Genomic DNA, 26,868 nt, shown 5'->3' with positions numbered 1-26,868 from the left:
GGACAGGTGCGGGGGTGGGGGTGGGGGTGGGTGGGGTGAGAGGCACAGACTTCCCGGATGAGTCATGGGGACGGGAAGCGCAGCACAGGAATCAAGACGACAATGTTGTGATGATCGTTGTGCCATGGGGGGCGACCACGCTCACCGCGGGAAGTGTGACATACAGAATCGTAGAGTCACTCTGTCTACGCCTGAAACTGATAGAACGCTGTGTGTCAACTACACTCCAATAGTAAAAATTAACAGAAAAACCACTGGTGGGGTCCACATCCTTCCAGGAGACCAAGCCCAGGAATCTGGAGCCATAAGAAAGTCCCAGGTCACATTTCCCTTCCGGGAGGAGAGCCCGTGACTCTGAGCCCCGGGCCTTCCCTTCCGGCCCCATTCCCCAGGAACAGCATCAGCTGACGAGTACTGAGCGCTTCTGAGCAACGCTCACGCTCCAGCTTGTCACTCGCCCAGCCCTGTGAGGCGGGTCCTACTATTATCTTCCATTTTACAGAGGAGAAAATTAAGGGGAAGGGAGGTTGAATGGCCTGCTCAAAGTGACAGAGCTAATTACTGGTGGAGCTGGGACAGAAACTCAAAACCTTTGTTCACACGCGGAGCAGCCTTCTCGGGGGCTCACCCTGATCCACCGTGTGGATCTCCGGCATCTCTGACTCCCTAGCAGATTTCCTGGAGGGTAAGCAGAACCCCCAGCCCCTCGTCCTCATCCTGCTCAGAGCCACCGCCCCGGGTCGGGGCAGATACCCACCTCAAGTGGCAGGGCCGGTCTTCCCACCTCGGCCACCAACCACCGGGGCCAAAAGCAGGCCTTGCCTGGGGTGGGGATGGCTGCGATCCCAACAGATTTCTTAGGGAGAGGCCCGGCGAGGTTCCCAGCCTCCTAATTGTTTGCTGAAGGAGAAGGTGGGTGAGATTCATTAGCACCTTGGTACATACTTACAGCGGTGACTCACTTCCCTGATAAAGGTTTACAGCCGCCTGCCCTCCCGGTGGCAGGTGTCGCTCGGACAGTCCAGCGCGGCTCTGCCCTCCCGTCGCCATCTCCCCTGCGGAGCCCATGGCCATGTCAGCCCCGGCGGCCAGAGTAGCCCGGCAGCGGGCGGCAGCCGAAGGTCTTGGCTCCCACCAGAAAGCCGTGAAGTACTTGGGCCAGGACTTCGAGAGCCTGAGGCGGCAATGCTTGGACTCAGGGGTCCTCTTTAAGGACCCAGAGTTCCCCGCATGCCCGTCCGCCCTGGGCTACAAGGATCTGGGACCACACTCCCCCCAAACCCAAGGCATCGTCTGGAAACGGCCCAGGGTAAGTAGCCCGGCCCGTGGCTGAGTGTCACACAGGACGGAGGGCCTTCATGTCTGCTGAAGGAGACATGCTGAGGGAGAAATCATTCCTCCGGATCCTAAGTTCCTCGGTCCCATATTTCAGAACCCCCTCCCCCGCCCTCCTTTAAACCCTTTTCAGAGGCAGTGAGGGATAGAGGGAAGAGCACCCCTGGGCTTTGGAAGTGGACAACTTAGGTTCGAACCCCAGCTGGGCCTTCCTTGCATAGCTGATCTCTGTGAGCCTCAGCTTTCTCATCTGTGAAATGGTGCCCAAGGGCAGGGGGTGGGAACCGTCCTCCCCAAACCTCGGCCCATGGCCTCCTGCTCCATGCCCCTGTCACATGATCTGAGCTGCGGGATCCGAGCCCCTCTGCAGGGTGGGTGTGAGACCAAGAGAATCAAGGGCTCTGTCCTGTGTCCGGCGCACAAAACGGGTCACAAGGGACCACATTCAGTGGCCCCTGGCCAGGCCCCCTTCTGTCTTCTCAACCACGATGGGAAAACCAAGCCGTGGGACCTGTGTTCTCGCTGGTGGTGGCGGAGGGAGCGTGAGGAGAGAAGGGCTCTTCGGCTGTGGTCAGGACCACCGGCCAGCTCCGGTTACCTCTGCCCGGTCGCTGTTCTTCCTGTCCGGTCTGCACACAGTTCCCACGGCCGGAGGGACCCCCCTGCCCTGCTCCCTGCAGCCCGCCACGGCCCACCTTCCCATACCCCCGAAACCTGTGCGGCTTGTCCGGGGTGTAGGCAAAATCCGGGCCAGGAATCTGTTTCATATTCTCATTTCAAGAGGTGATTCCACGGACAGGTATGTTTCGTGCCGGGGGCTGGCTGCGCCCTGGTGGGGACGGTGGTCAGGGAGTCGCGAGGAGCAACTGTGGTCTCGGCACTGATGGAGACGGTGGGGAGACAGGCGCGTGAATCAAGCACGGACACCCCGGGAAGAAAGACAGAAGTGCTCCACGGGACCAGCCACGAGCTATGGGACCCCGGGGTGTCAGGAGGGTGGGCTCTAGTGGACCTGGAGGACCCCAAGGAGCCTGGGGTGGGGGAGACGGGGTTGAGGGGTCCCGCCTGGCCCTAATGAGTTCACTTGCTCCGTTGCGCCCTCCCTCCCCACTCTGTCTCTCTTCTCCTTCCTTCCTTTCCTCTTTCTAATTGTGGTAAAACACACGTAACGTTAAGACTTGCCATCGTAACTGGTGTTAAGTGGGCATCAAGAACATGGACACTGCTGTAGCCATCCCACCACCACCTCCAGAGCATTGCTCATCTTGCAAAATGGAGCCTCCGTCCTCACTCAACGCCGGCCCCTGCCCCTCGCTCCCTAGCTCCTGGGGCCACCGCTTGACTTTCCGTCTCCGTGAGTGTGGCCGCTCCAGGGAGTCCCACAGTATTTATCTCACTCATCACGATGCCCTCCAGGTTCATCCACGGGGTAGCGGGTGCCCGATGTCCTTCCTTTCTAAGGCTGAAGATGATTCTGTTGTATGCGTACACCACGTGCTTCGTAATCCATTCGTTAATCGAGGGACATTTGGGTTGCTTCCACCTTTTGGTTCTTACAGATCATGCTTTTATGAATACGCTGTTCAAATATCTCTTTGAGACCATGCATTCAATTCTTTGGGATGTATACTCAGAAGTGGAGTCACTAGATCACTTGGTGATTCTGTTTTTGGTATTTTTTAAAGAAACAAAGTGTACTTTTTTTAGTTTCTTTTTAAAGAAAGTTTTTATTTAAGTTCCAGTTATCATACGGTGTTATACGGGTTTCAGGTGTACTGTGTAGTGATTCGCCACCCAGTGCTCGTCACAACAGGTGCACCCCTTCATCCCCATCACCTGTTTCCGCATCCCCCACCCCCTCCCCTCTGGTGACCAGCAGTGTGTTCTCTTGGTTGGCCTCTCTCTCTTTTTTCCCTTTGCTTGTTTGTTGCGTTTCTTAAATTCCACGTATGAGTGAAATCATAACGCTATTGGTCTTTCTCTGATCGACTTATGTCACTTACCATTATACTCTCTAGCCCCATCCGAGTCGTTGCAATGGCAAGATTTCTTTCTTTTTCATAGCTGAGTAATATTCTGTTGTATGTGATACACATACCACATCTTTATCTATTCATCAATACATGGACCCTTGGCTGCTTCCATATCTTGGCTATTGTAGATAATGCTATGGATAAAACATCAGGGTGCATGTATTTCTTGAATTAGGATTTTTGTATTCTTTGGGTAAATACCCAGCAGTGCTTTTACTGGATTGTAGGGTAGCTCTATTTTTAACTTTTTGAGGAGCCTCCATACTGTTGTCCAGAGTGGCTGCACCAGTTTGCATTCCCACCAGCCGTGCACGAGGGTTCCTTTTTCTCGTCCACGTCCTCGCCAACACCTGTTGTTTCCCAATTTGCTAATTTTAGCCATTCTGACCTGTGTGAGGTAGTGTCTTATCGTGGTTTTGATTTGCGTTTCCCTGCTGATCAGTGATGTTGAGCATCTTTTCATGTGTCTGTTGGCCATCTGGATGTCTTCTTTGGGCAACTGTCTGTTTGAGTCATTTGCTTGTGTTTAAACTGGGTTCTTGGCTCTTCTGTTTCACTGGCTGAATTTCAGGGAGACACCTGACTATGTCGGTCTCAGGGGCTTCACACCAGCGGCTCTGATGACCCTGCTTCCCGCAAAGGCGTTGACTTTTACCTGCCTTTAGGGGAAAGCAGATGGGATTGGCTGAACATCCATGTATAGATGCGTTCGCCCTCTTGATGATAGATGAAGCTTGCTACTTAGATCTGTTTTCCGAAATCATAAAATTTGGCATTTTGCCGCTTCCAGGTGTTTTTGCCTATTTTTGGCCTATTTTTTTTAAAGATTAAAAAAAACTTGTTTGAGAGAGAGGGAGTGCCAGCACAAGTAGGGGGAGTGGGGGAGAGAAGCAGGCCTCCCGTGGAGCAGGGAGCCCGATGCAAGGCTCCATCCCAGGACCCCGGGACCATGACCTGAGCTGAAGGCAGGTGCTTAACCGGCTGAGCCACCCAGGTGCCCCTATTTTTAAGCTGCTGAACGGAAGGTCTGCTTGGGCTCTTGTTCTAAAGGTTGAAGACAGGCTTGCCCAGATTGAAGATCTCAGGGTCAAGTTTGGGTTCTCATGACTCTACGGTGATTTTCCCTGTAGCATTGGGCAAGAGCGGCAGTGCTTCAGCAGACGCCATGGAGGCGTGCGAGACCAGGGAACCTCTCTGCAGAGCCCCCATGTGCTCTCCTTCCTCCCTTCCCCGACCCGCCGCGTCCCTGCCCAGCCTGGGCCTGTGGTGCGAGGGCTGCCCGGCGTGCGTGGGCCCGAGTGCGGCCCGGTGGATGAGACTCTTCTTTGTGCGTTTCTGTCAGTGAGCAGTTTGTTGATCTTCAGGAGAAATGCAGAGCCGTGAGCGAGGTGAGGTCAGCTGCACCGTAAAGACCCAGGAAGTGGCCAGTCCAGGTTAAGGGAGATGTGGAGGGTGTGACTGCTGGGAGATTAGGGTTCAGATAAGGGGACAGGCCCCCCTCCGGGGCTGCCACCCTTCCTCCAGCAGCTGCCTCTGGACTATGAATTGGGGGTTTTCAGTTCAGCCGTATTTGTGTGCAGGTCATGTGCAGACGTGGGTGCAGAGGCTCCGAGGAGCTCTCTCTAGTCGGAGGGAGACAGCAGGAGGGCTGTTAGGCAGCCCGTGGCTGCGAGTCCGGGTTCGGTCGTCAGGTGATTGGGATTCTGGTCCCTTCGGTGCCGTTCACTGGCCCTGTGGCGGGGGTGAGTTCCTGACCTCCCCAGGACTCCGTTCCCCCCCCCGTAAAAGAGCAATAATGACGTTACTTACCTCGCGGGGTTTAGCACGGTGCCTGGCACGTCACTGAGCTTAGGACTCTCTGTTATTCATGTCAGAGGGTGAAGCTCACACACGACGAAATGCAGGGGATCTCAGGGGAGGAGGCACTTGAACCTGACCGTGGTATCGAGGACGGTTAACTACACGGACATGCGGACATTCGAGCAGGGCCGGAAGGAGCAGGGCAGGAGGGCCCAGGCGGGCCGTGAGCGCGCGTCCAGGGCAAGCACGGCCTGAGGAAGGCGGTAGTCCCTGGTGATGAGAGAGCCAGCACCAGGGAGACCGAGCTGAGGCGGGAAGCTCCAACGGGGCCGGGCCCTGGAGGGGCAGGCTGCCGGGCTGTGACGTGGCTGTAACATCCTGGCGATGGTGACCACGGTGGCAGCAGCACGGGGCGTCCCGCAGCGCTGGGCCAGAGCTTCCGGATCGGCCCCGGGGAGCGCGGCCACTGCCTGCCGGACTCCCTCCGGTGCCCGGGGCTCCCCGTGCCCTGCGTCAGGGGCTGATTCCGGCCCGAGTAATTTGTGTCTGTGGCGTGGCAGTGAACGCGGTTACTGAGAAGACACGAGCTTGTTCCGAAGGACGAAGGGTGGGGCGTGGGAGGCCGCCTCCCCACACCGCTCTGCCTGCCACTTTACCCCGCCTCTGCCACCCGAGGGTCGCGGCGACGGGAGGACTCTGCGATGGCTTGCATGGCCTGTGAGCCGCCGTGCTTCCCCTCTGCCTGTAGACCACCCCACGCCCTTCTGCCATAAGCCGCGAAATCGCCGCGGGCCTGTGAGAACTGCTCCGTCTCCCACACTGGGTGCAAGATGTTAGCAGGACATGCGGACCCATTAGATCTGAGTCGCTGCGGCCGACACCCCGTGAGCTGTGTGGCCCATGAGGTTGGCTTGTGCGGGTCGGGGGAGCCATCGGGGTCGTCATACTCCGTGGCTGGTGGTTGAAGCCGGGTTTGGGCAATGCCCCAGGAGGGCATCGTGGTGTTGCCACAGGAAGGGGGATCGTTCAGAGCGTTGAGGACCCTGGTGGCCGAGGGCTCCCTGACTCAGATGGGCGAGCAGAGCAGAGCAAGGAGAAGATGACGGAGGAGGAGTATGTAGAAACGTGAGGACAAGGTCAAGGGCGAGGAGGGATTCAGAAGCCGAGGGAAGAGAGCTCCAGGAGAGGCGAGGGGGAGGGAGCAGTCAGCACCTGGGGCAACGGCGCCCCTTCTGTGGTTACTGGCCAAGGGGAAAGCCAGATTTCAGGATGAGCGGGTGGTGGGAGGGGACGATATTTTAAGAGGGTTTTTAAGGAGCAAGATTCTGTGAGACCCCGTTCGGTGCCTTCTCTTCCCTTCCTTCTCAACGAAGCAGCATCTTCTTTTTTATTTTATTTTATTTTATTTTATTTATTTATTTGACAGAGAGAGACACAGCGAGAGAGGGAACACAAGCGGGGGGAGTGGGAGAGGGAGAAGCAGGCTTCCTGCCGAGCAGGGAGCCTGATGCGGGGCTCGATCCCAGGACCCTGGGATCATGACCTGAGCCGAAGGCAGACGCTTAACGACTGAACCACCCAGGCGCCCCCAAAGCAGCATCTTCTTTTTCAAATGAAATTTAATGTGATTTTTTTGTCCCTCCCTTTTTTAAAAAAAGATTTTATTTGTTTATTTGACCCAGAGAGAGAGAGAGAGAGGGAGAAAGACTGAGCACAAGCAGGGGGAGGGGCAGAGGGAGAGGGAGAAGCAGACTCCCCACTGAGCAGAGAGCCTGATGCGGGACTCGATTCCAGGATCTCGGGATCATGACCTGAGCCGAAGGCAGACGCTTCACCGACCGAGCCACCCAGGCATCCTGTCCCTCCCTTTTTAATTATTAATTTTCCAAATCTCTCCACCTTCCGAATTTGCAGCTTTGAGAACACCTAGCTTGGCTGATGCCAGGTCTCTGTCTAAATTTGGGAGATTGCAGAAGCAGGAAACAAATAAGATGGAAGGTCGGCCCCCCAGAGGGCTGGTGAAGAGCTAGCAGAACTTACGAGGAAATTCTAAGGCTCGCTCTGCTAGGAAAGAATGTACAAGACATTTGTGATAAAAACAGGTGTACATGTCGATGTGCTTTTATGTGGACAGTTTCTGGAAGAATACATAGGAAATGTGAACAGCGAGGAATCTGAATGCAAGAGATTTCTGTTTTATGGCATTATTTACTTAGACTTTTTAAAAACTTATGTGCATATATTACTTTTTCAACAAAACACAAGTGAATGAATTTTTTTAATCTTTGGAAGAAAGGAAAGCCAGCCCAAAGGCGCTGTTTCTGCCTACTTAGGCAGGAGCTGGTGACGTTGTGCAGGGAGGGCTGTGGGGCTGCCACCGCAGGACCCGGTTCCCGGCGCCAGCCCGGCCGTCTGCTTCCCTGTGTGTTCTGATGCACCTGCAGTCAGTCACGCCCAGGGGCCCCTTTGCCTCTGACCGTCTGCCTGGCTAGCCAGACCCCCTGTCCTTCTGCTCCTAGACCCTGCCTTTCTAACGGATGGGCGGGCGTTCTCTTCCATCCAGAGAGACTTCCAAACGCACCCTGTCCCGGGCATTTCTCACGTTCCCCCTTCGCGCACAAGCCCGCACCCGTTCTTATGCGCTCAGCTTTTCTCCGACTTTTCCGTGAAGCTCAGTCCGGGTTTCCCACGCAGGCTGGATGCACCTCAAGTGTGAGGACCGTCCTCTTCTTCCCTTCCCCACGTTGCCCTCGTGCCTGCCCGCCCTGTGCAGTGGTGTGTGCGTGCACGGGGTGGGCGCCCAGCAATCCTGCTGGCTAAACGGGGAAGACAGTGCCTCGCTGGGCCCCAGTGGTGCCCCAGGGCCGGTGCCACCCTGACGGGAGGGAGTGGAGGGAGCATGGGTCAGCTGCGTGAACACACCCGACACCTCAGCGTCTCCGTCAGCTCCTGGGGCCATCTGCACGTCTTCGGGCAGTTAATGAGCGTGCACAGCATTTAGTTAGCGTGTGGAACATTGATCTAATCCTCTCTGTGCAAATAGGGGTGTTGTCTGAGAGTGAGGTCATATTGCAGCACATTAGCGCCTCGGCTTCTGCCCTTCTCCCACCACCGTTCACACCCACCTCCGCGCAGCACAGACGCTGGTGGATGGCGGGGAGGCAGGCTGCGGCTGCTGCCCTGCACCCCTGCCCTGCACCCCTGTCCTGCACCCCCGCTCTGCATCCCCGCCCTGCACTCCTGCCCTGCACCCCTGCCCTGCATCCCCGCCCTGCATCTCTGCCCTGCACCCCTACCCTGCACCCCTGTCCTGCACGCCCTGCACCCCTGCCCTGCATCTCTGCCCTGCACCCCTGCCCTGCATCCCCGCCCTGCATCTCTGCTCTGCATCCCGGACCTGCACCCCTGCCCTGCACCCCTGTCCTGCACCCCTGCCCTGCATGCCCTGCACCCCTGCCCTGCACCCCTGCCCTGCATGCCCTGCACCCCTGCCCTGGATCCCCGCCCTGCATCCCTGCTCTGCACCCCTGCCCTGCACCCCCTGCACCCCCGCCCTGCACGCCTGCCCTGCAGCCCTGCCCTGCATGCCCTGCACCCCTGCCCTGCACGCCCTGCACCCCCGCCCTGCACCTCCGCCCTGCACCCCCGCCCTGCACCCCTGCCCTGCACACCCCGCCGCGTCCTCCTTCGCTGGGCTGCAGAGTCCTCAGCAGCAGTGCGAGGGGCGTGCAGTAGGTGGCCTGGCCTCCTCCCGGCTCCGCTCTGACCCTGGAGCTCCCTGACCCTGGCTACCACCAGTGCTGGCCATCTTGTGACTCATGCTTTGTCCTACTTGCTTTCAGGAATTGTGTCCCAGCCCCCAGTTTATCGTGGGCGGAGCCACACGCACAGACATCTGTCAGGGGAGTCTAGGTGAGTAACCGACTATTTGGGGCGAGGGCGGCTATGTGTGTAACGAGTAAAGGGACTTGACATCACATCTGCGATGTTTTGTGTGGGTCTGTGCTCCTCGCATGGGTCTGTGATGCTAGAACTGTGGCTCCTCTGGGGAGATCTCTGCAGGCCACCAAACCCCTTCCACACAGGAGTAATCCAGGCCAGGATTGTAGGCACACGTGGACAGCGGGCTGTGTGGTGCTTTGACAGTCGTTGCCTGTAAGTGGGCACAATTCGCCGGATGGAGTGGCCATGTCCACATGACTGTGGGCTGTCCCAGCAGATGCTTTAAAATGAGTGAGAAAACAAGAACCCCATCTTCCAGCCGAGCTCTCTTTCAGAGCCGGGCACCCCCTCCCGGGACAGCGGCAAAACCAGACTTGGAGACGCAGGTACCTGGGAAACAGTCTTACCTGTGAAGATCAGCAAAGCAAACAGAAAATCCGCATCCACACAGACCCGAAACCCCTTTCCTTTCAGGAAGGTGCCCTCCTTCCTTTTCCTTCTCTTCAGCCTCCTGGAACCCTTTATGAATCTGAAATTCACGGCATTTAATTTCAAATGCTTCCCATGTCCTGGCCTTAAGGAGTGTAGCTAGCCGACACGCCCTCAGCCAGAGCTCGTGGAGTGGGAGTGCAGAGCCGCAGGAATGGTCCAGGCGTCCCTCACGGGCGTGCACCCACTGCCCAGAGCCGCGGCCTCTGTGCCCCAAGCCCTTGTGCCATTCGAGCCGTTTGTGCGGTGGCTCAGGGTGGGGGGAGTGGGGGCAGTGTCCTGCCCCTTCTCCTTCTGCCTTTTTACTTGGAGCTCAGTGTTTAACCTAATTAGCACGTGTCTCTGGAAACAGAGCTCTGAATGTACGCCTTTAACAGCTTCTCGTTACAGATGTTTTAACTTCAGAAAAGCTATTTAGTAAGTGCCTTTTAATTGTTGGCTTGAGTAGAGGTTCCCTTGAATAGTTTTGAGCAAGTAGAGAAGTGGGCTTCCGGAGGAGGCCTGGGCGTTGCCGTGGCGAGTGCGTGCAGCCTGCTGGGCACAAATGGACCCAACCGCTCTCTGAATCCAGCTCGTGGGAAGGAAGTGGGGCCGCCAGCAGGTGCCCCGAGGTGCGCCCAGCGCGCGGTGGCTTTGCGTGAACAGAGCAGAAGGGGGCTGAGGGCCTGGAGCGAGGCTCAGCAGGTGGAAAGGTGGCTGCCCCTGGGTGCGGGGGGGCCGAGCCAAAGCAGCCGAGAGCCAGCCGGGCCGCCCCACGCGGTGGGCGGAGGCTCCCCATCAGAGAGCGGTGCCAGGTGCCGCTCGGGGAGCGGGCGCACCGCCAACAACATGTGTTCAGAACTTTAGAGTCTGACACCACCCAGTGGGGTCTACTCTGGGTTTAAAACATTTTTATTACTCTTGCTTACAGTTATTTTATTACTATTTTGAATACACGGGTTAAAACCCTCGGAAGTTGTGCCGTGACGAGTCCGCTTCCCGCCTCTCTCCTCCCGTGCTCGCTGCCCTGTGACCGTTTTCTGTTCTTCCAGCAAATTCAAGCAAATCCAAATTCTTGTTTTTTTCGATGCTTTCTTGCATTGGAGGTAGCAGACCGTGGACGCTGCTGGGCACCTGTTTGTTCTTATTCCTCTTACAAAGACGTGTCTCTGTGTCTCGTGGGTGGGGCCTGGGCAGAGGGCAGAGGGGTGTCCGAGGGATGGAGGCTGGCCACCGGGGAGGCCGGGGCTGTGGTGCAGGGCCCTGGGAACCCAGGCCAGCTGCTGTCTCCAGGGTCAGAAATGTCTAGCTCTGCCTCTGCAGGGGTGCCGGCAGGGGTGAGGGCTGGCGCTGGCATGGTTTGGAGGGAAGGAAGAGTGGTATAACTACGGGGCTCGAGGGCCTGTAGGAGGTCAGGAGGTTACCCTGGCATGGAGCGGGCGGAGGCCGGGGGTGCTGCTGAACATCCCACAACGCTCGCAACAGCCCAGCATCATGCGGCTTGAGCATCAGCAGGTTTGAGAGATCCTGTTGTAGCTGGACCCACTCACGTCCCAGGGGCCCGAGGGCTAAGGCAGTAAGAAGCTCTAGGTCCAAATCTGGTTCTGGTCTTACCGGCTGTTTTCTCTCCTGCTTGGCGCAATTGACTGCACAACGGCTAAGCCCTGAGATCCTCTCACTAGTCGTCAAGATACGAGTTTCCCAATCCCTCCGACACTTTCATACGGACGAGGTTTCCTTCACTTGGCACTGTAGGCCGGGGTCCGTGAGACGTCTGTGGCCCAACAGCCGTCTCCTCAGCGTAGCCAGCTAGCTGGGGGTGTCGACAAAGCCAGAGGACCCACAAGTGCGTGTGTTTTAACCACGGCCAGAGGCAGGATGAACCGGGAGGCTGGAAGGCGCGCTGTGGGGGTGGGGAGTAGCGGGGGAGGCCCCTGGGATGGCTTGGTGTGATGTCAGAGCTGAACGGCGCCTGCTTGTGAACTCTGAGCCGGCAGAGGAGGCCTCCTCCGCCATCAAATGCCGAAGGTGGATTTTTACAAACAAGCCCATGTGAGCAGGCCAGCATCTGCGTCAGGGTCAGATGTGAGGTCAGTCGGCACAGCCTTGCTTGCTCCCCTGGTTTGTTCTCTGCCTGCCGCCGACTCCCGCTGACTGCGAGGGGGAGGGAAACGCAAGTCAGCCGATCACAGGTGTTTCCACCTGTCTCCGAAAGGTTCCCATCTCTTTTGGATAAACGTTCCGCATCCAATCGCCTTTTTTGGGTGGTTTCTTGCTTCTTTAAGGCCGGCCCATCTCCAGCCTCCCCACGACGGCGCCCAGATGTGAGGAAGGCCAGAAAACCCCTGGGTGACCCCAGAGGGTGTCCTGGATCCCACTCAGTTCTGACGCACTGTCTGCCCAGACAGGGTGAGAGCCCCACAGGCTAGGGGCTCAGCCCCACGAGACTGTCCCCTCACACCTCAGACCTCAGGCTCCTGTTCCCATTGTCACCTGGGCTTCTGACCCATCAGCTGTAGACGGAGGGCCCCCAGAGCTCAGAGCATGGGTTCCTATAAGAGATACAGCTCAGGAACTGCCAGATGGAGGAGAGGCATGGGGTGAGGTCTGGGGAAGGGGCTTCCATGCTCCCTTCGGGGCGCTGATCTCCCTAAATCTGCACACGTGCACCAGGCTGGAAGCCTCTGGGTATTTATGGAGGCTTCATGACAGAGGCCTGATAGACGAAATCACTGGTTCTGGTGATAGGCTCCCGGGTCAGGGGGTGGGGGTGGCTCTGAAAGCTCCAGCCCACTCATCCTGGGGTTGGTTCCCCTGGCAACCAGTTGGGTCACCTAGGGGCTTTCCAAAGCCACCTCGTTAACATAACAAAAGAACTGTGCTTTCTCCCACTGCGTAGAAAGCAACCTAGGGTTTCAGGAGCTCTGAGCCCAGAAACAGGTCTAAGACCCAGCCTGCATTTGTTATTATAAATCACAGCGTCCCGGGCTGGCTGGTGCTGGTGCCGGAGCTGTCCCCGGGGTCCTGGCTGGCCCCCAGGGGGGTGCGACTGTGCAGGGTCAGGCCCATTCTCCCCCCCGGGGGGCGCTCCCAGGTCCTACCCTGAAGCCACCACAGCTCCGGGTGGGATGGACCTGCCCGGTTCTCCCTGTCCCGGGTGGCTGCCATCTCCCCTCCTCTCTGCCTCCAGGCCCTGTGCCGCCACCCTCTTTGCTGCTGCCAGTCATCCTGCTCCCGGGGTCCCCGAGAATGCCCTCTGCTTTGGCTTCATCTTCACCCTATCTGCGGCTTTACTGTTCTTCCTGCTCCTGCCACTCATCAGCCTCACGAAGGGACTACTGCAGGAGTCCCAGCACCTGACCTCTTCTCTGTCCCTGCTCCCCTCCCCTGTCCTTCTGCCGGTGGCCCAGGGGCAACTCTACTTCTCCTTGCTGTTTGGGAAGTGCCCATAAGCTGGAGCCTGAGCTCTTGCTACCTATGGTTTATAATAACATTAGGTGTTCAGACCTAAAGGGAATTTCTGATTTAGCCCTTTCTATTCTAACAAAGCCTGACTCAGGATGACTGTCTCTTGGTGGACTTAAAACCAGAGTCCCTCATTGTTAGGGTTGGGGTCTGTTTACTGGAAGCCCCGAGGCTTATGGGTGGAGGGGGTGGAGGGCTCTAGGGGATCATTATTTAAGTGGAATTAAAAAATCACTTTTTTGTTTTAATAACTATTAAACCCATTGTATGTATAACCTGAGTAAGGAGTAGAAAAAACAAAGCTCAGGTGGTTCCCCGACTTCCCCTGAGGTCAGTGACCCAGGACCCCCCCATTCTAGCTCCGTGGTTAGCCCAAACTCTAACCCATGGCCAGATCTTGCTGGAAGGTGGCCGCAAGGAGGGACTTGTCCATCAAAATTTTTCCCAGGTTTTCCACCCACCTTATTCTTGGCTGCTTCTGGAAATTAAAACTATGGTCTAAGGTCAAAGCCGCGTCCCAACGGAGAAGAACCCAGCGAACGTGCCACAGGCTTCCAGGCAGGTCCCCAGACAAGTTCCTGAAATGTTCTGAGCAGAATAGATGTCCATCCTCCCAAGAGGACTCTTTGAAGGGGCACTGCTGACTTGGATGTATTCCTGTCCCGATAATCCTCACACACCTGACACAGCCCCTGGCAGGAATCCAAACCCCTGCGTAGCCGCTGCCCCTGCTCGGAGCCCTGCACTTGCTGCGGGTGCCAGGAGGACCTGCGAGATGTCACGAGTGAGGCAGATGAAAAGAAAATTAAGCTCCTCCAGCTGGGCAGCTCCGTTTGATGTCAGCAACTGGGGGTTGCGTAGTTTCCGTGCCTTGAATTGTAATGTGTGAGGAGTGCTCTAGGTGGGCTGATGGAGGCACTGAGCCAGGAGCACGAATGTCAGAGGGGCCACGAGGACGCGTGTGTCACGAGGGACTGCGGGGCGGTCACCCTGTCAGCTCCCCTGGGACCTGTGCTGGGAGCCTCCCTCATCATCTCCCCCATCCCCAGATGCTGGCGGGGGTGGGAACCGTCAGGCCTAGTGCATGTCTTCTTGGGCCCCCTGTCCCCACAGACCAGGGAGACTCAGGAGCAAACAGGCAGGGGTCACTGGGGGCTTGCCTAAGAACAAACTGTAATCCATCGAGTCATTCAGACACTTGCTGTTCATCAAGTGTTTATTGGGCCCCTACTGTGTGTCAGCCGCCTGCTGGGGATGCCAGGAATCCACAACCTGGCTGGCTGGAGGGCCCCAGGGAAGGTGCTGGGGGGCCCTGGGAGGGCACTGGAACCCTGGGAGGTCACTGGGGCCTCAGGAGGTCGCTGGGGTTCTGGGAGGGCTCTGGAATCCTGAGGAGGGCATTGGGGCCCAGGGAGGGCACTGGAACCCCAGGAGGTCACTGGAGTGCCCCAGGAAGTCACTGGGGCCCTGAGAGGGTGCTGGGGGCCCCCGGAGGGTGATGGAGCCCTGGGAGATCACTGGAGTGCTCCAGGAGGGCGCTGGAATCCTGGGAGGTTGCTGGGGCCCCAGGAGGGCGCTGGGCCCCTGGGGAGGGTGCTGGGCCCCCGGGGAGGGTGCTGGGGGGCCCCGGGAGGGCGCTGGGGGGCTCCGGGAGGGCGCTGGGGCTCTGGGAGGGCACTGGAACCGTGGGAGGTCACGGGGCCCCGGGAGGGAGGCGGGGTCGCCGCAGCTCCACAGAGTAGGTGATGTGCAAGCAGGTGCTGTGACCCGAGGTGGCTTGTGATCGGTGCGCAGAGCTTAGATTCGGTCTTCAGGAAACAGAAACAGAGTGACTCGTGGCCGGAGAGAAGGGGAGGGGAGAGGCCACAGGTGGCAGGGCCATGAGGACTTGTCAGGGGAGGGAACAAAGCAGCCCCGCCCGGCGGGAAAGGCCAGGGCAGGCGCATCTGAGTTTTCCTGGAGGGCAGGTTCTTGGTGGGCGCAACGGAGGAAAGCTGGACATGTGGGTGGGATCTGTATCGTCCTCTGTCCTTGCATCCTCCACCCAAGCCATTGATGGTTAGAGGTGAAACGGTCAGTGTCCGGGGATGAAGGGGGGAGCAGGGAACTTCCTGTCCGGAGGACAAGACTTGGAGTGAAGCAGTGGGAGACGCCGTGACCTTCAGACACGGGAGGACATGGTGCATCTGATGCAGGAGGGCAGGGGTGACACAGGCTGGGCTGAGCGGGACGCTGAGGTCAGACAGCGCAGGGACGTGCGCCCGCCTGACCAGTGTGTCCCTGTGACCCGGTGCAGGTGACTGCTGGCTGCTGGCCGCCCTGGCCTCCCTGACCCTGAATGGAGAGCTGTTTCGCCGCGTGGTCCCGGGGGGCCAGGATTTCCAGCAGAACTATGCGGGGATCTTCCGTTTTCAGGTACTGTGCTCATGGCCCTGGACACCATGGGTGATCCTGCGGCTACATGGGGTTCAGGATGCAGTCAAAAATCTGTGTGTCATTTTGGATTCCCCCAAATCTTCACCCCTGATGGCCAGCAGTTGACCTGAAGCCTTCCCGAGAATACAGTCGACCCACACACGTTTCGTATGTCAAGTGTATTATATACTGTGTTCTTAGCATAGAGTAAGTCAGAGAAAAGAAAATGTCGGTAAGAAATCATAAGGAAGAGGACACACGTTTCAGGACTGTGCTCTACTTATCAGCCAGCCCTCGCTGTTCAGAACGTGTCGTTCGGGGGTTCTTCCCATGCCCTTGGGTCCCACCCCACATCCCCGAACCAGAGACCCAGCAGCCCTCGTCCAGCGGTCCCCGCAGGGGAGCCGGACGCTCCCCTGGTCTGAGAACTGCTGCTCCCACGCACCCTGCCCTCCCCGGCCCTGCGGCCTTGATGAGGAAAGGGGTCCCGAGGTTCCGAGGTCCCGAGGCGTGGGACCCACGCGGGCGCGTCTGCTCCTCACTGACACGCCAGACGCCACGTGTCCTGTGTTCTCTGGCCTCTCCTGTGAGCGTGAACGGAAGATGCAGAGCCTGCTCTCGGGGGGCTCGGAGCTCATCCCTTGGCACAGGGTGCTGTCTGAGGGGCCTCTGCCCCGTGTCCCCTGCCCCGCAGTTCTGGCAGTACGGCGAGTGGGTGGAGGTGGTCGTGGACGACAGGCTGCCCACCAAGGATGGGGAGCTACTCTTCCTGCACTCGGAGACGGGCAGCGAGTTCTGGGGAGCGCTGCTGGAGAAGGCCTATGCCAAGTGAGTACGCAGTTCGGGGCTGGGAGACCCCTGTGTCTCCGGAGGACCGCACCCACCCCGCCCCGAACTCGGGGTGCTGTGCCGAGTCCTCCCCAGCACCTGGACGCTGGGGCCAGGAGCTCTCGGCTCAGCGCTGCCCCCATGAGGGTGTGGATTGGGGGGGGCAAGATCTGCAGAGTCTTGGTGCCTCCACCTTCTCCTTCAAACTCCAAGGTCAGTTCCTAGGTCAAGGTGAATTTATTAAAGAATGATGAAGAGGAAGGGACAGGTGCACTTTGATGCCAGTCCTCACCCCACTTCCTGCTGGCGTTCCATGTGGGAACCTTCTTTGTGGGTTCTCCTGTTGCATGTCACTTACCCTGTCCTGCAACCCCATTCCTTTCCAGCCCTCTTCCCAGAGCAAGCCCCTGGGGCTCTCTCCCCCAACCCCTGCCCAGGCTCCCAACCCCCAGGAACCCAGGGTTGGTGCTGGGAAAGCTGCACTTTGCTTCTTAAAAGGCGGGGGGCGGGGGGTGGTGGTGGTGTGGCTTGGTGGGAGGTGGCCCGAGATTCGTTCCTGCAAACTGCGGCCAGGGCTCCCTGCTGACCCAACACAAAATTGTCTTCCGGTCCACTCTGCATCCTAGCGCCAGCCCACGCGGGCCCCTCACTTGTGGATGATGCACCTTTTCTTTCTTTCCCCACAGGCTCAACGGTTCCTATGAGACTCTCACTGGAGGGTCCATGGTGGAGGGATTTGAGGATCTCACCGGTGGCATCTCTGAGTTTTATGATCTGAAGAATCCCCCAGCCCACCTGTTTCAGATCATCCGGAAGGCCCTCTGTGCGGGGTCCCTGCTGGCCTGCTCCATTGATGTGAGTCTCTCTGCTCCCCCCTGAGTGGGGGGGAAGGGGCTAGAGCAGCGTCCGGGGCTGAACGGGCAAGTCTGGGGATGTACTGGTCCCAGACCTTATTAGTGGCTAGGAACTGGGGTGCACCGTGGGAGCCCCGGTCTGTAGTACTAGGGAATGGCCCTGAGAACAGAGCCCTGATCCCTGGATCCCGCATCCTACCTTCGCTGCCCCCCCTTTCGTGGGGCTTTAGGAAACAGATACACGAGGGGCATACTTGATGGACTTTGAGATCCCTGAGGAGAAGGGGAGTGGGTCTGGAATGAGGGTGTGTGCGCTGCCTGGGGGGCTGGCTGTCTGGGCCCTGGGGCGCGTGGACCCTGGAGCTGGTCTGTTGTCCCTGCCCCTGTCTGTCCCTGACCTGGTGACCTCGGACACGTGAACCGCACGTCTCTGCCAAATCTCAGCCCAAGTGTGCGTTTGATGGGGAGACGATATGGGGCCCAGAGAGGGGGCCTGTGGAAGAGGAAGGGGGGAGACACTGGAGCAGCAGATTGGCCCAGAGCCGGCGTCCTGGATAACTGGTCTTCTTCAGGCGGCATGGGGTCACTCGGGGAAAGCAGGTGACCTCCCAGTTTCTGGTGGCATTTAAAGCCTGTAAGCCGTGCTCCGGTCCCCGGAGCCACATGGCGCCGGCCTGGAGCTGCAGGCCTGCTCAGAGGTCACCGCCTGCTCCCCGAGGTCACCAGCGCAGCTGCATCCCAGTGCCGCCCGGCGCCGGCCCCGATTGGGTCAGGGTCAGGGTCAGGGTCAGGGTCAAGGTCGGCCACCATCCGCGGACTTCCTTCCCAATCAGGTCTCCAGTGCAGCTGAAGCAGGAGCAGAGGTGACCACCTGCCAGAAGCTGGTGAAGAGCCACGCCTACTCTGTCACTGGGGCCCAAGAGGTAAAAGCTGGCCGGGGAGGTGAGGGGAGCAGGTGGTGATGCTGCACGTGTCCAGGTCGCCAGGGAGAGCCTCCCCCCACCGAGGTCCCTCTCTGGCTGCCCGGACGCTACCCGTGCATGGGCCGCTCTTGCTCACGGGCCCTTTGGACTCTTCCCCACTCGGGGATGGATCACGTGGCCGGTGTGAGCGACAGCTCCATGGGCTCTAGCGACAGGCAGATGAGATGTGGCTGGAGGCGGGAGGACGGTTTTGGAGAAAGTTGCAGAGATGATCCGTTAGATTCCATAGGCGGTCTAAGAAGTGTGTGTGCACAGGCGCAGTGCTTGAGACCAGTGGGACCCCGAAGGGGGTGAAGGCAGTGGTGTCGGCTCCCTCAGGATGGGGCACAGCGGCGGGAAGGAGCGGCCCTTTTCCTTCCTCGCCAACCCAAGCAGAAAGCATGGGCTGCAGTTTTCACTGTGTTTATTTACTATATTCTGCCCACTTGGAAAAAGTGTTGGCAGTGGCTCACAGTGAAGAGCGCAGACACAACCAAACCACGAAGCTGAAATAACCAGACAATCCAGGCGAAAGGCATGGCTGCCCTTGAGAAATGAACTTTGCTCTGAGCTTCCCGATGGCCAAGGCAAAAGGGAAATGCGATGAGATCTCAAGTTTTTGTTGTGTATCAAAACTGCACGGGTGCTTGTGTTTTGAAAACACACTCTTTAGTAAAGTCGTTCCCAAGTAGAGATTGAGCATGCGTGTGTAAGCGTGGGCCGGGGCATGATGGAGGACACAAAGGGAAGTAGGACACAGAAGACCTAAGGTTCATTGTGTCTGTGTGTGTGTGCAAAACGCGAGCGTGGGGGCTCTGGTGAATGTTCAGCAAGCGGCCAGGGAAGGCAGTAAGTATGGGTTTGGTTCCAAGTATGGGCTCTGCAGACACACTGCCTGGGGGCCCATCCTCCGTCCACCACGTTCTGACCTAGGGTGACGTAATGCCCTGAGTCTAGGATTTCTGAGCTGTAAGAAAGATGGTAACAGCACCCAGCTCCTAGGACCGCCCTGAGGTCTCGATGTGGTGACAGTGTGTTTGAAAGGCTTAGCGCCATGCCTCGTCCAGAGCGCATCCTCGCTGAAAGCTGACCACTGTGCTCTGCGCATTTACTGTCCTTTGGTCTGGTGGATTAAGAGTCAGTCTTAGTCAACTACAAAATCGAAATGCAAGTTAAAGCTGACACAAACTTGTTTGTGAGCCAGATGCATGGTTTATTCAACCAAATTGTGGAAAATAGAGCAGTTGGCCATGTCTGGAAAACATGCATTGAAACAGGAGTGTGGTTGTTTGGGGACATTTGGAAAGTGCGAGTCCTCAGGGGGCAGATACGGGCGGGGGTGCAGATGTGGGCGGGGGGCAGGCGTGGGGCAGACACAGGGCAGATGCAGGTGAGGGCAGACGCGGGTGGGGGCAGGCGTGGGCAGACGAGGGGTGGATGCGGGTCGGGGGCCGGCAGGGGGCACACATGGGCATGGGGCAGGCGTGGGGCAGGCATGGGGCGGATGCGGGGGGAGGCAGACACAGGGCAGACGGGGGGCGGATGCGGGTGGGGGCAGATGTGGGGGGGCACGCGGGGAGCAGATGCGGGCGGGGGGGCGGGCGCGGGGCAGATACGGGCGGGGGGCAGCCGGGAGGGCAGACTTGGGCGCGGGGTGGACTCTGGGCTGATGCGGGTGGGGGCAGACGCGGGCGGGAGGCAGGCGCGAGGTGGACGCGGGGCGGACGCGGGGCAGTCACAAGCTCGGGGCAGCGGAGCCCAGTGGCTCAGGGGCTTCCGCGTGTGGACCTTGCAGGTGGATTTCCGGGGCCGTTCTGAGAAGCTGATCAGACTCCGGAACCCGTGGGGCGAAGTGGAGTGGACGGGGGCCTGGAGTGACGAGTAGGTTCTTTCTCCCTGTCCCCGCGTCCCCCTGCGGAAAGGCGTCACGCAAAACATGGTCCTGCGGAGACCTGTGGCACGTGAGCGTGGCTGCGCTTTCCGAGGAAGTCGGCTGTCCAGGAAGGGGAACCGTGTGGGTCCCGCTGAGAAAGGCAGAGCTCGCGCTCTGGATTCTTGGCCTCCGGGCGTATGCTTGGCGTTGGCAGGTTTGGCCACTCCGTCTCTGGAAGGTTTGCCTGTTTCCCACCTGCCACACCGGGGTGATCGGACGCCTCCCACCGCACAGACCCTGGTCTCTGACAAACACCAAGCCCCCCAGCGCCCAGCTTAGGATCCGACTCCAGGGGCCGGCTGGCGGTAGACAGCGGTGGGTGGACGGGCGTGGCGCCCTGGCTCAGGACCCGACGCTTGCTCTCCCAACAAGGTCATGAAGGGCCAGACAGGGTCTCGTCCCGCAGGCCTCCCGCCTGGGAAATGGGAATATAACCGTCTCAATAGGTCCCTAACCTCGCGGGAGCCGCCCCGCACTGCCCATGCTCCTCGATGGCGCAAGGGCCCTGGGAGGGGGCTTCATCACGTGCAGCCATGTTGCCCACCACTGCCCACCACCGTGCACTTCCCTTCAGGTGTGCGCCACGGAGAGACGTGGTTCCCTAGGGCCACAGAGGCTGATTCCGTTGTCCAAGTTGGAGCAAAACCTAAAACCTGCGTTCTGGCAACTGCCCAGAAAGGGGGTCCCGGCTGAACAAAATTGACACTCTAAGTTTTGGCCGTTTCAGCTGACAGCTGGTTAGCAAGCTGCCCAGAGGGCTTCTGTGACCCCATCTCCTTCCCTGACAAGCTCCTCCCACCCCCCACGTCTCTGGGAGGCTGGGGCAGGTGTGAGGGGGGCAGTGGTGGGGGCGGGAGAGGACCGGGGCCATTTCTGTAGCAGCTGGTCAGGCAGGAGGACCCTGCGTCTCTGAGCCACACCCCAAAGTCAGCCCAACATCCAGTTAAATTAAACGATTTAGATTTTTTTTTTAGGTTCAAAAACCAATTGGGAGATTTAGGTCAGATCCAGAATTCTCCAGCTTGTCCCTACGCTTTGTTTATAACAAGCACGTTCTGAGATTTGGGTTTGATGGATGAATGTTTCCATGAGTTGAAGGGGTCCTGGGTGCCCTCCTGTGTGACCCCTTGGTCCCGCGCGGCCGGGGTTTCACACGGGGAGGGGAGGGCTTGCGGGTTGCTGAAGGCATCCAGAGAAGGGACTTCTTGCTCCTGCTCGGTTCCTAGATGCTGCACACGTATTTCAGGAGACCTAGCTTGGTAAAGGTCAGGCGGCTGGAGATGACATTTGAATGAAGTATTTGGGCATGGCCACGGAAAGGCCACAGCACGAGGCCTCTTGGGTGACATGACTTCAGGGAAATTGCTGCCCCACTGGGCCTGATGGCCTTTGCTGGTGGCTTGGGAAGTGGACGGTGTGCGTGTGCCCAGAGAGGGTCCGACTCCCCCAAGATCCTCACCTGACCAATGAGCCAGAACGACGACCTGCCCGTGGACGTGGGGGTGCACGCCCGGCAGGCACTGTCATGCCTCCTCTCTTGGACCCACCATCCTGTCCTTGGGGCCCGGGAGTCTCAGCTAGAAATGGAAGCCTCCCTGGGAGTGAAATTAGGGCCACGTCCCAGCGGCACAACTGGGATTCATGTCATCGGTCCACGTCCCTCCCGGGCGTGTGTCCCACCCATCTGTCCCTCCCCGCCCACTGGGGTCTGGCTCGTGTCCATCTCGTTCCTCAGGGGGACGTCTAGCTGCGGGAAACAGCGTGTGTTGCAGCAAGCCTTTCACGAATGACTACCTTTGCTTCGCTTTTTAAAGATTCTAATTTTGCGATTTCCCCCAGTGCCCCAGAGTGGAATGACATAGATTCCAGGCAGAAGGCGGAGCTGGACAAGAAAGCGGAGGACGGCGAGTTCTGGTGAGCCCTGTCGGCGGGAGCCATCCTTTGAGGTGGCCAGGGGCAGCGTGTCCCCAGGGGTTCAGGAACTCGATGTGGCTCCCTCTGGGGGTGTCCTTCTTCTCCCCCGTTACCCTCGTGTGGTCCGACCTCGGGGCCTGCATGTGTTCACGTCCCCGCCTCCATCCACTGAGGCAGAGCACCACTCCTATCTTGCCAAGCTGGGCTTAGCCCCGAGACAGGGTGACTTCCTTTGCAGGGGGGCTAGGACTGATGACAGGGACGCCCCTTGAGCATGACATGGACTAGGGCCATCTCTGCTGGGCAGAGTTCAATTGGAGGACACCTCTGCAGGCTCCAAGGTGCCCGACCCCGGAGGCAGTGCCTGTTTACTGTTCCGTCCCTCCGCCATGCAGGGGGGCTCTCTTATAAAATGGAGATGCCAACAGTAGCCAGGGACTGGGACAGCGACCCCGCGGACGTGGACAGGGTCAGAGCTGGCCCCTTGCTCCGTGCTGGGCCCAGTAGGCACACCCTCCTTTCTCCTGGAGCCTGCCCTGTGGACCCAGAACCCTGGTCTTCTGCCCCCAGGATGTCATTTTTGGATTTCTTGGGGCAGTTCTCTCGGCTGGAGATCTGCAACTTGTTCCTGGACTCCCTGAGCAGCGAGGAGCTGCACAAATGGGACCTGGTCCTGTTCAACGGCCGCTGGACTCAGGGCTCCACCGCCGGGGCTGCTCCAACTTCCCAGGTGAGGCAGAGGGAGGGCTGCGGGGCCCCAAGTCCCTCTGGCCCGTCCTCCCTGAGCTGGGCAATGCCTCGGCCTGTTCGCTGGCTCCTGGCGTCCCTCGGGGGCCGCACTTCTCCCTGGGCTTGGAGGCCAGGGCGGCAGGGTGGACAGTGGCTCAGGGAACATCGTTCTGTAGCTTCTGTGTGTCCAGTGCATTCACGCTTCCCCCATCTGCCTTGCCCTTCAAGGACGCGCTTCCTTGTACTCACTGTGCTCCTTTCTTGGGCTTCTCCCAGCCCCTGGTGGACACGTGTCCCCCCCAGCCCCGGACGCTCTGCTGCTTCGGTAGCCGGCACTGTGCTAAGCCTGTGCGCCCAAGCCGTGGGGGTGGGGGTGGGGGGCCTGAGCCAGGGCTCCGGGATGGCCACTCCCCGCTGCCACGGGAGCCACACCCTGGTGAGGATGGTCTGTGCAACCCCAGCCTCTGCACTGACCCGGGGCCCTCGTCTCCCTGGGTGGGGAACCCTCCCCAGTTCACCGGACGGACGTCACTGATGCATTGGCACAGCCTCCTCTTAGGTCGAATCAGCAGCAGGAGGAAGACCCTGAAAAACCGACCCCACTTCCCTAAGGAGAAATGAAGGAGAGCAGAGCCCGCTCCCTCCACCCCCAGCTCCCCAGCCACCTGCCCAGACGCAGCTCATTGCAGGGCTGCGCTCAGCATCATCATAAAATCCCACGTGCACGCAGGCTGGGTCTCGACCACCGTGTCTTCCTTCGTCCCGTCCAGCCCGAGCCCCACGCCTCCACCGAGCTCTGCTGCTTGACCCTCAGGACGTAGCATTGATGCCCCCGTGCGAGGCGCTGCGTGAACCAGGGCTGTCCTGTAAATGGGGGGCTTTATTTTTATGGCTCATTCTCTTCTCCAGCTCTGTTAAGGAGTAAACAAAAAATGAAGAGATTGCCGTAATGTTGCATTTGGGAGACATTAAAATATGCTCACCATTAGCGAGTGCTTGGAAGGCGGGTAGGAAATTGGCATGGATCCCTTTGAGAGCGCGGAGCGGTCGGGGCGCCGGAGGTATCTGCACAGAATCTCCGTGGTGACCCCATCGGCGTGGCCAACTGGCTGTCGGGAGCGGCCTGACTGTGCGGTTGTGCCTGCCCTTTGGGAACGGTGTCCGTATGCAGGGGTGCGGTTGCAGAGCTGCCTGTCTCCCGGGAAGCTGTAGAGATTTGGCCTTAAAAGCCTCGCACTCGTGCCCCAAATAAACAATGTGGATGTGGAGATTCTGGGGAGGTGGGATTGAATAAGTAACATTCTCGTTAACAGCCGGTGGTTCTTGGTCACTGTGCACGCCTTGTTATCTCACTGCGCTTTACCTCATTTAGGGGATGTGAGGACACCCCGGCCTGTCCTCCCCCCGGGCCCTGCTGAGGCCCTAGCGTGTGGATGCCCGATGGGCCCGGCGTCTTCAGTGACGCTCGGCCGCCCGAGTGTCCTAGAGCCCCGTTGGGCCCTCCGACGACCCTTTGAGCTCTCTGTGCTTCGGCTTGTAGAGTTGCTGTTTCAGAGTTTTCAAAGTCCTCTTTGGAGGGAAGCAGTCTTTCAGAATGCCCGCAGGTGTATGCTTTTTGGCTGCCCATTGTTCTCCCTCACGCACGGCCCACGACGTCCTCCTGGGGGCCGGTGTCTCAGCACTGCAGCCATCTGGCTGAGGGGCACAGGGTCAGCCCCCAGGGCAGGGGACAGACGCTTGCCTGATGGGCTGTGTCTCTGGCCGTGACTCCCTCACAGCCTGAGATTGCCCTCCCCGAGGGGGGCTCGTCTTACGGGCCAGGAGCTGAGAACTGGGGACGTGAACCGTTTCCCCTGGAAGACTTGGGGGTCACTTGTGAGCGTCCCAGGGCAGCCCTGGGGCCATCAGACCTCGAGTATTCCCAGTCGAGTGTGTCTGGGCCCCTGGTTGATCAGATGGACCCGTGCAAAGTTTCCAGATGGCGCGGGATGCTGCGGGATGAGTCTGTGGGTGCGTGGAAGGGGTGGGGGGGAGGAGGGGATGCCCACCACCCTGCAAGGGAGACTTGCCGAGGCCCGCTTATCACCAGCTGCGCATTCTCTGGGGTGACCAAGGCTCTTCCCCTGTATTATTCCCACCTCGTCACCCCCCTCGGGGAAACCACGGTCTCCCAGCGACCTCCCGGCGACCTCCAGCCACTTACTGGACCAATCCCCAGTTCAAAATCCATCTGGAGGAGAGGGATGACAGCCGGGGGGGGGGGGGCGTCGGTGAACCCTGCTGCATGGTGCTGCTGGGTCTGATGCAGAAGAACCGTTGGCGCAGAAAGAGAATAGGACAGGGCATGCTCAGTATTGGCTACGCTGCCTACAAGGTACCTGGAGCTGGGTCACCCATTCCCACACTGGATGTCTTTGGTTGGACTGTGTTGGCCGGGAATCGGCGTGCATCTTTGCTATCACTTGAATGGTCCTCATCAAGCACTCTTCTTGCACCCGTGAATGCCTCTCCCAGTGGCTTTCCCGGGACTTGAATTCCACCATTAGAGATTCATTTCTACCATTTATATCTCTGCTGTTAACAACATTCAGATGCGAAATCCCTTAAACTTTGCTTGTCCTCAAGGGCTCAGGGTTACTGTACTCTTTAGACTTTCCAAGTATAGGCTCCTCAGGGGACAGGAGTCAAGAACGGGGGCCCGAGGAATTTGAAAAGGGGAAGGGAGGCCGGATATGGGAGTCAGAGATTCATTCTCCTTTCCTCCCATGCTGGGCGATCTTGAGACTCTTCTTGGGACACACAGGCAGGTATGGCTGGGGTGAGGAGCCACACGGCCACCTTCAGTCCGGGTGCCCCTGGCTTGGGGACCGCAGCTCCGTCCCAGGCTGTGGTGCGTGCAGGTAACGCTCTGTGGCCTCACGAATGTGGTAAAGCAAGCCCTTTGGGGCCTGACAAGCCCAGCCAGGAACAAATCACAATTCACTTTTTATACGGACAAAGGCTCCTTATAACAAATTCCAGAGGGATTTGTGGCAGTTGTTTTTATGTAATTTTGTGAAGAATTAATTTCTTGAGAAAAATACAATTTTAATTGGGAAGAACAAGAGCGGATGGAGACCCAACTTCTCGGTATAAATTAATGCATGAAAAAGAAGTGTTGTGATAAGAAACCAGTTGCCAAGCCCATACCATGTCCGGGCCCTTCCCTTCGCCTCTCTTGGAACTTACAGCTTTAGAGTTCAGGCTGTGGTACGTGCGTCTCTCATCATGGAAGAATGCATGCTGAAACATAATCCCGGCTTGATGGCGGGAGAAAGGGATTTCAAATAACCTCAGTTCTCCCCGAGCTTGGCCCTTCCACCCCACCTAGAGCGTGGTAGCATCAGACCAGACCCTGCTCGCGGGGACCAAGCCCAGGAAGGCGCTCTGCGTGCTTTTGTGAGCATCCACCTAGGGTAATAGGGGGCACCTGGAGTCATAGGGGGCACCTGGGTCATAGGTGGGCACCAGGGGTCATAGGGGGCACCTGAGTCATAGGGAGGCACCTGGGGTCATAAGGGCCACCTGGGGTGATAGGGGGATCTGGGGTCGTAGGGAGAACCTGGGGTCATAGGGGAGCACCAGGTCATAGGGGGCACCTGGGGTCATAGGGGGCACCTGGGGTGATAGGGGGGCACCTGGGTCATAGGGGGGCACCTGGGGTGATAGGGGGCATCTGGGGTCATAGGGAGAACCTGGGGTCATAGGGGAGCACCAGGTCATAGGGGGGCACCTGGGGTCATAGCCTGGGATCATAGGGGTCACCTGGGGTCATAGGGAGAACCTGGGGTCATAGGGAGAACCTGGGGCATAGGGGGCACCTGGGGTCATAGGGAGCACCTGGGGTTGTGGGGGGCACCTGGAGTCATAGGGGGCACCTGGGGTTGTGGGGGCACCTAGGGTCAGGGGGGCACCTGGGGTTTGTAGGAAGCACCTGGTTGTAGGGGGGCACCTGGGGTTGTAGGGGGCATTTGGGGTCATAGGAGCACCTGGGGTCATAGGGGGGCACCTTGAGTCATAGGGGGCACCTGGGTTCGTAGGGGGGCACCTGGGGTCATAGGAAGCATCTGGGGTTGTAGGGGGGCACCTGGGGTCATGGGGGGCACCTGGGTTTGTAGGAAGCACCTGGTTGTAGGGGGGCACCTGGGGTC

At 58.8% G+C, this 26,868-nt stretch overlaps 1 protein-coding gene across 1 annotated transcript in view; it reads left to right on the top strand.

Annotated features, from left to right (window-relative positions):
• Positions 1–1,072: 1,072 nt before the first annotated feature.
• The window catches only part of CAPN8 (calpain 8), a 42,039-nt gene continuing 16,243 nt past the window's right edge, over positions 1,073–26,868 (top strand). Inside the window, 11 exon segments of the mRNA XM_035008391.1 lie at positions 1,073–1,309; positions 9,011–9,080; positions 15,340–15,458; positions 16,153–16,286; positions 16,973–17,141; positions 17,974–18,063; positions 19,898–19,983; positions 21,875–21,949; positions 22,520–22,656; positions 22,659–22,679; positions 24,874–25,052. Coding sequence (XP_034864282.1) covers positions 1,073–1,309; positions 9,011–9,080; positions 15,340–15,458; positions 16,153–16,286; positions 16,973–17,141; positions 17,974–18,063; positions 19,898–19,983; positions 21,875–21,949; positions 22,520–22,656; positions 22,659–22,679; positions 24,874–25,052 — 1,317 coding nt within the window.

This window comes from Mirounga leonina, unplaced genomic scaffold, assembly GCF_011800145.1.
Source record: "Mirounga leonina isolate KUSES-001 unplaced genomic scaffold, KU_Mleo_1.0 Mir_152, whole genome shotgun sequence".
Taxonomy (NCBI): domain Eukaryota; kingdom Metazoa; phylum Chordata; class Mammalia; order Carnivora; family Phocidae; genus Mirounga; species Mirounga leonina.
Note: the sequence above shows the minus strand (reverse complement) of the source record. Positions and strands in the feature narration are given on the sequence as shown.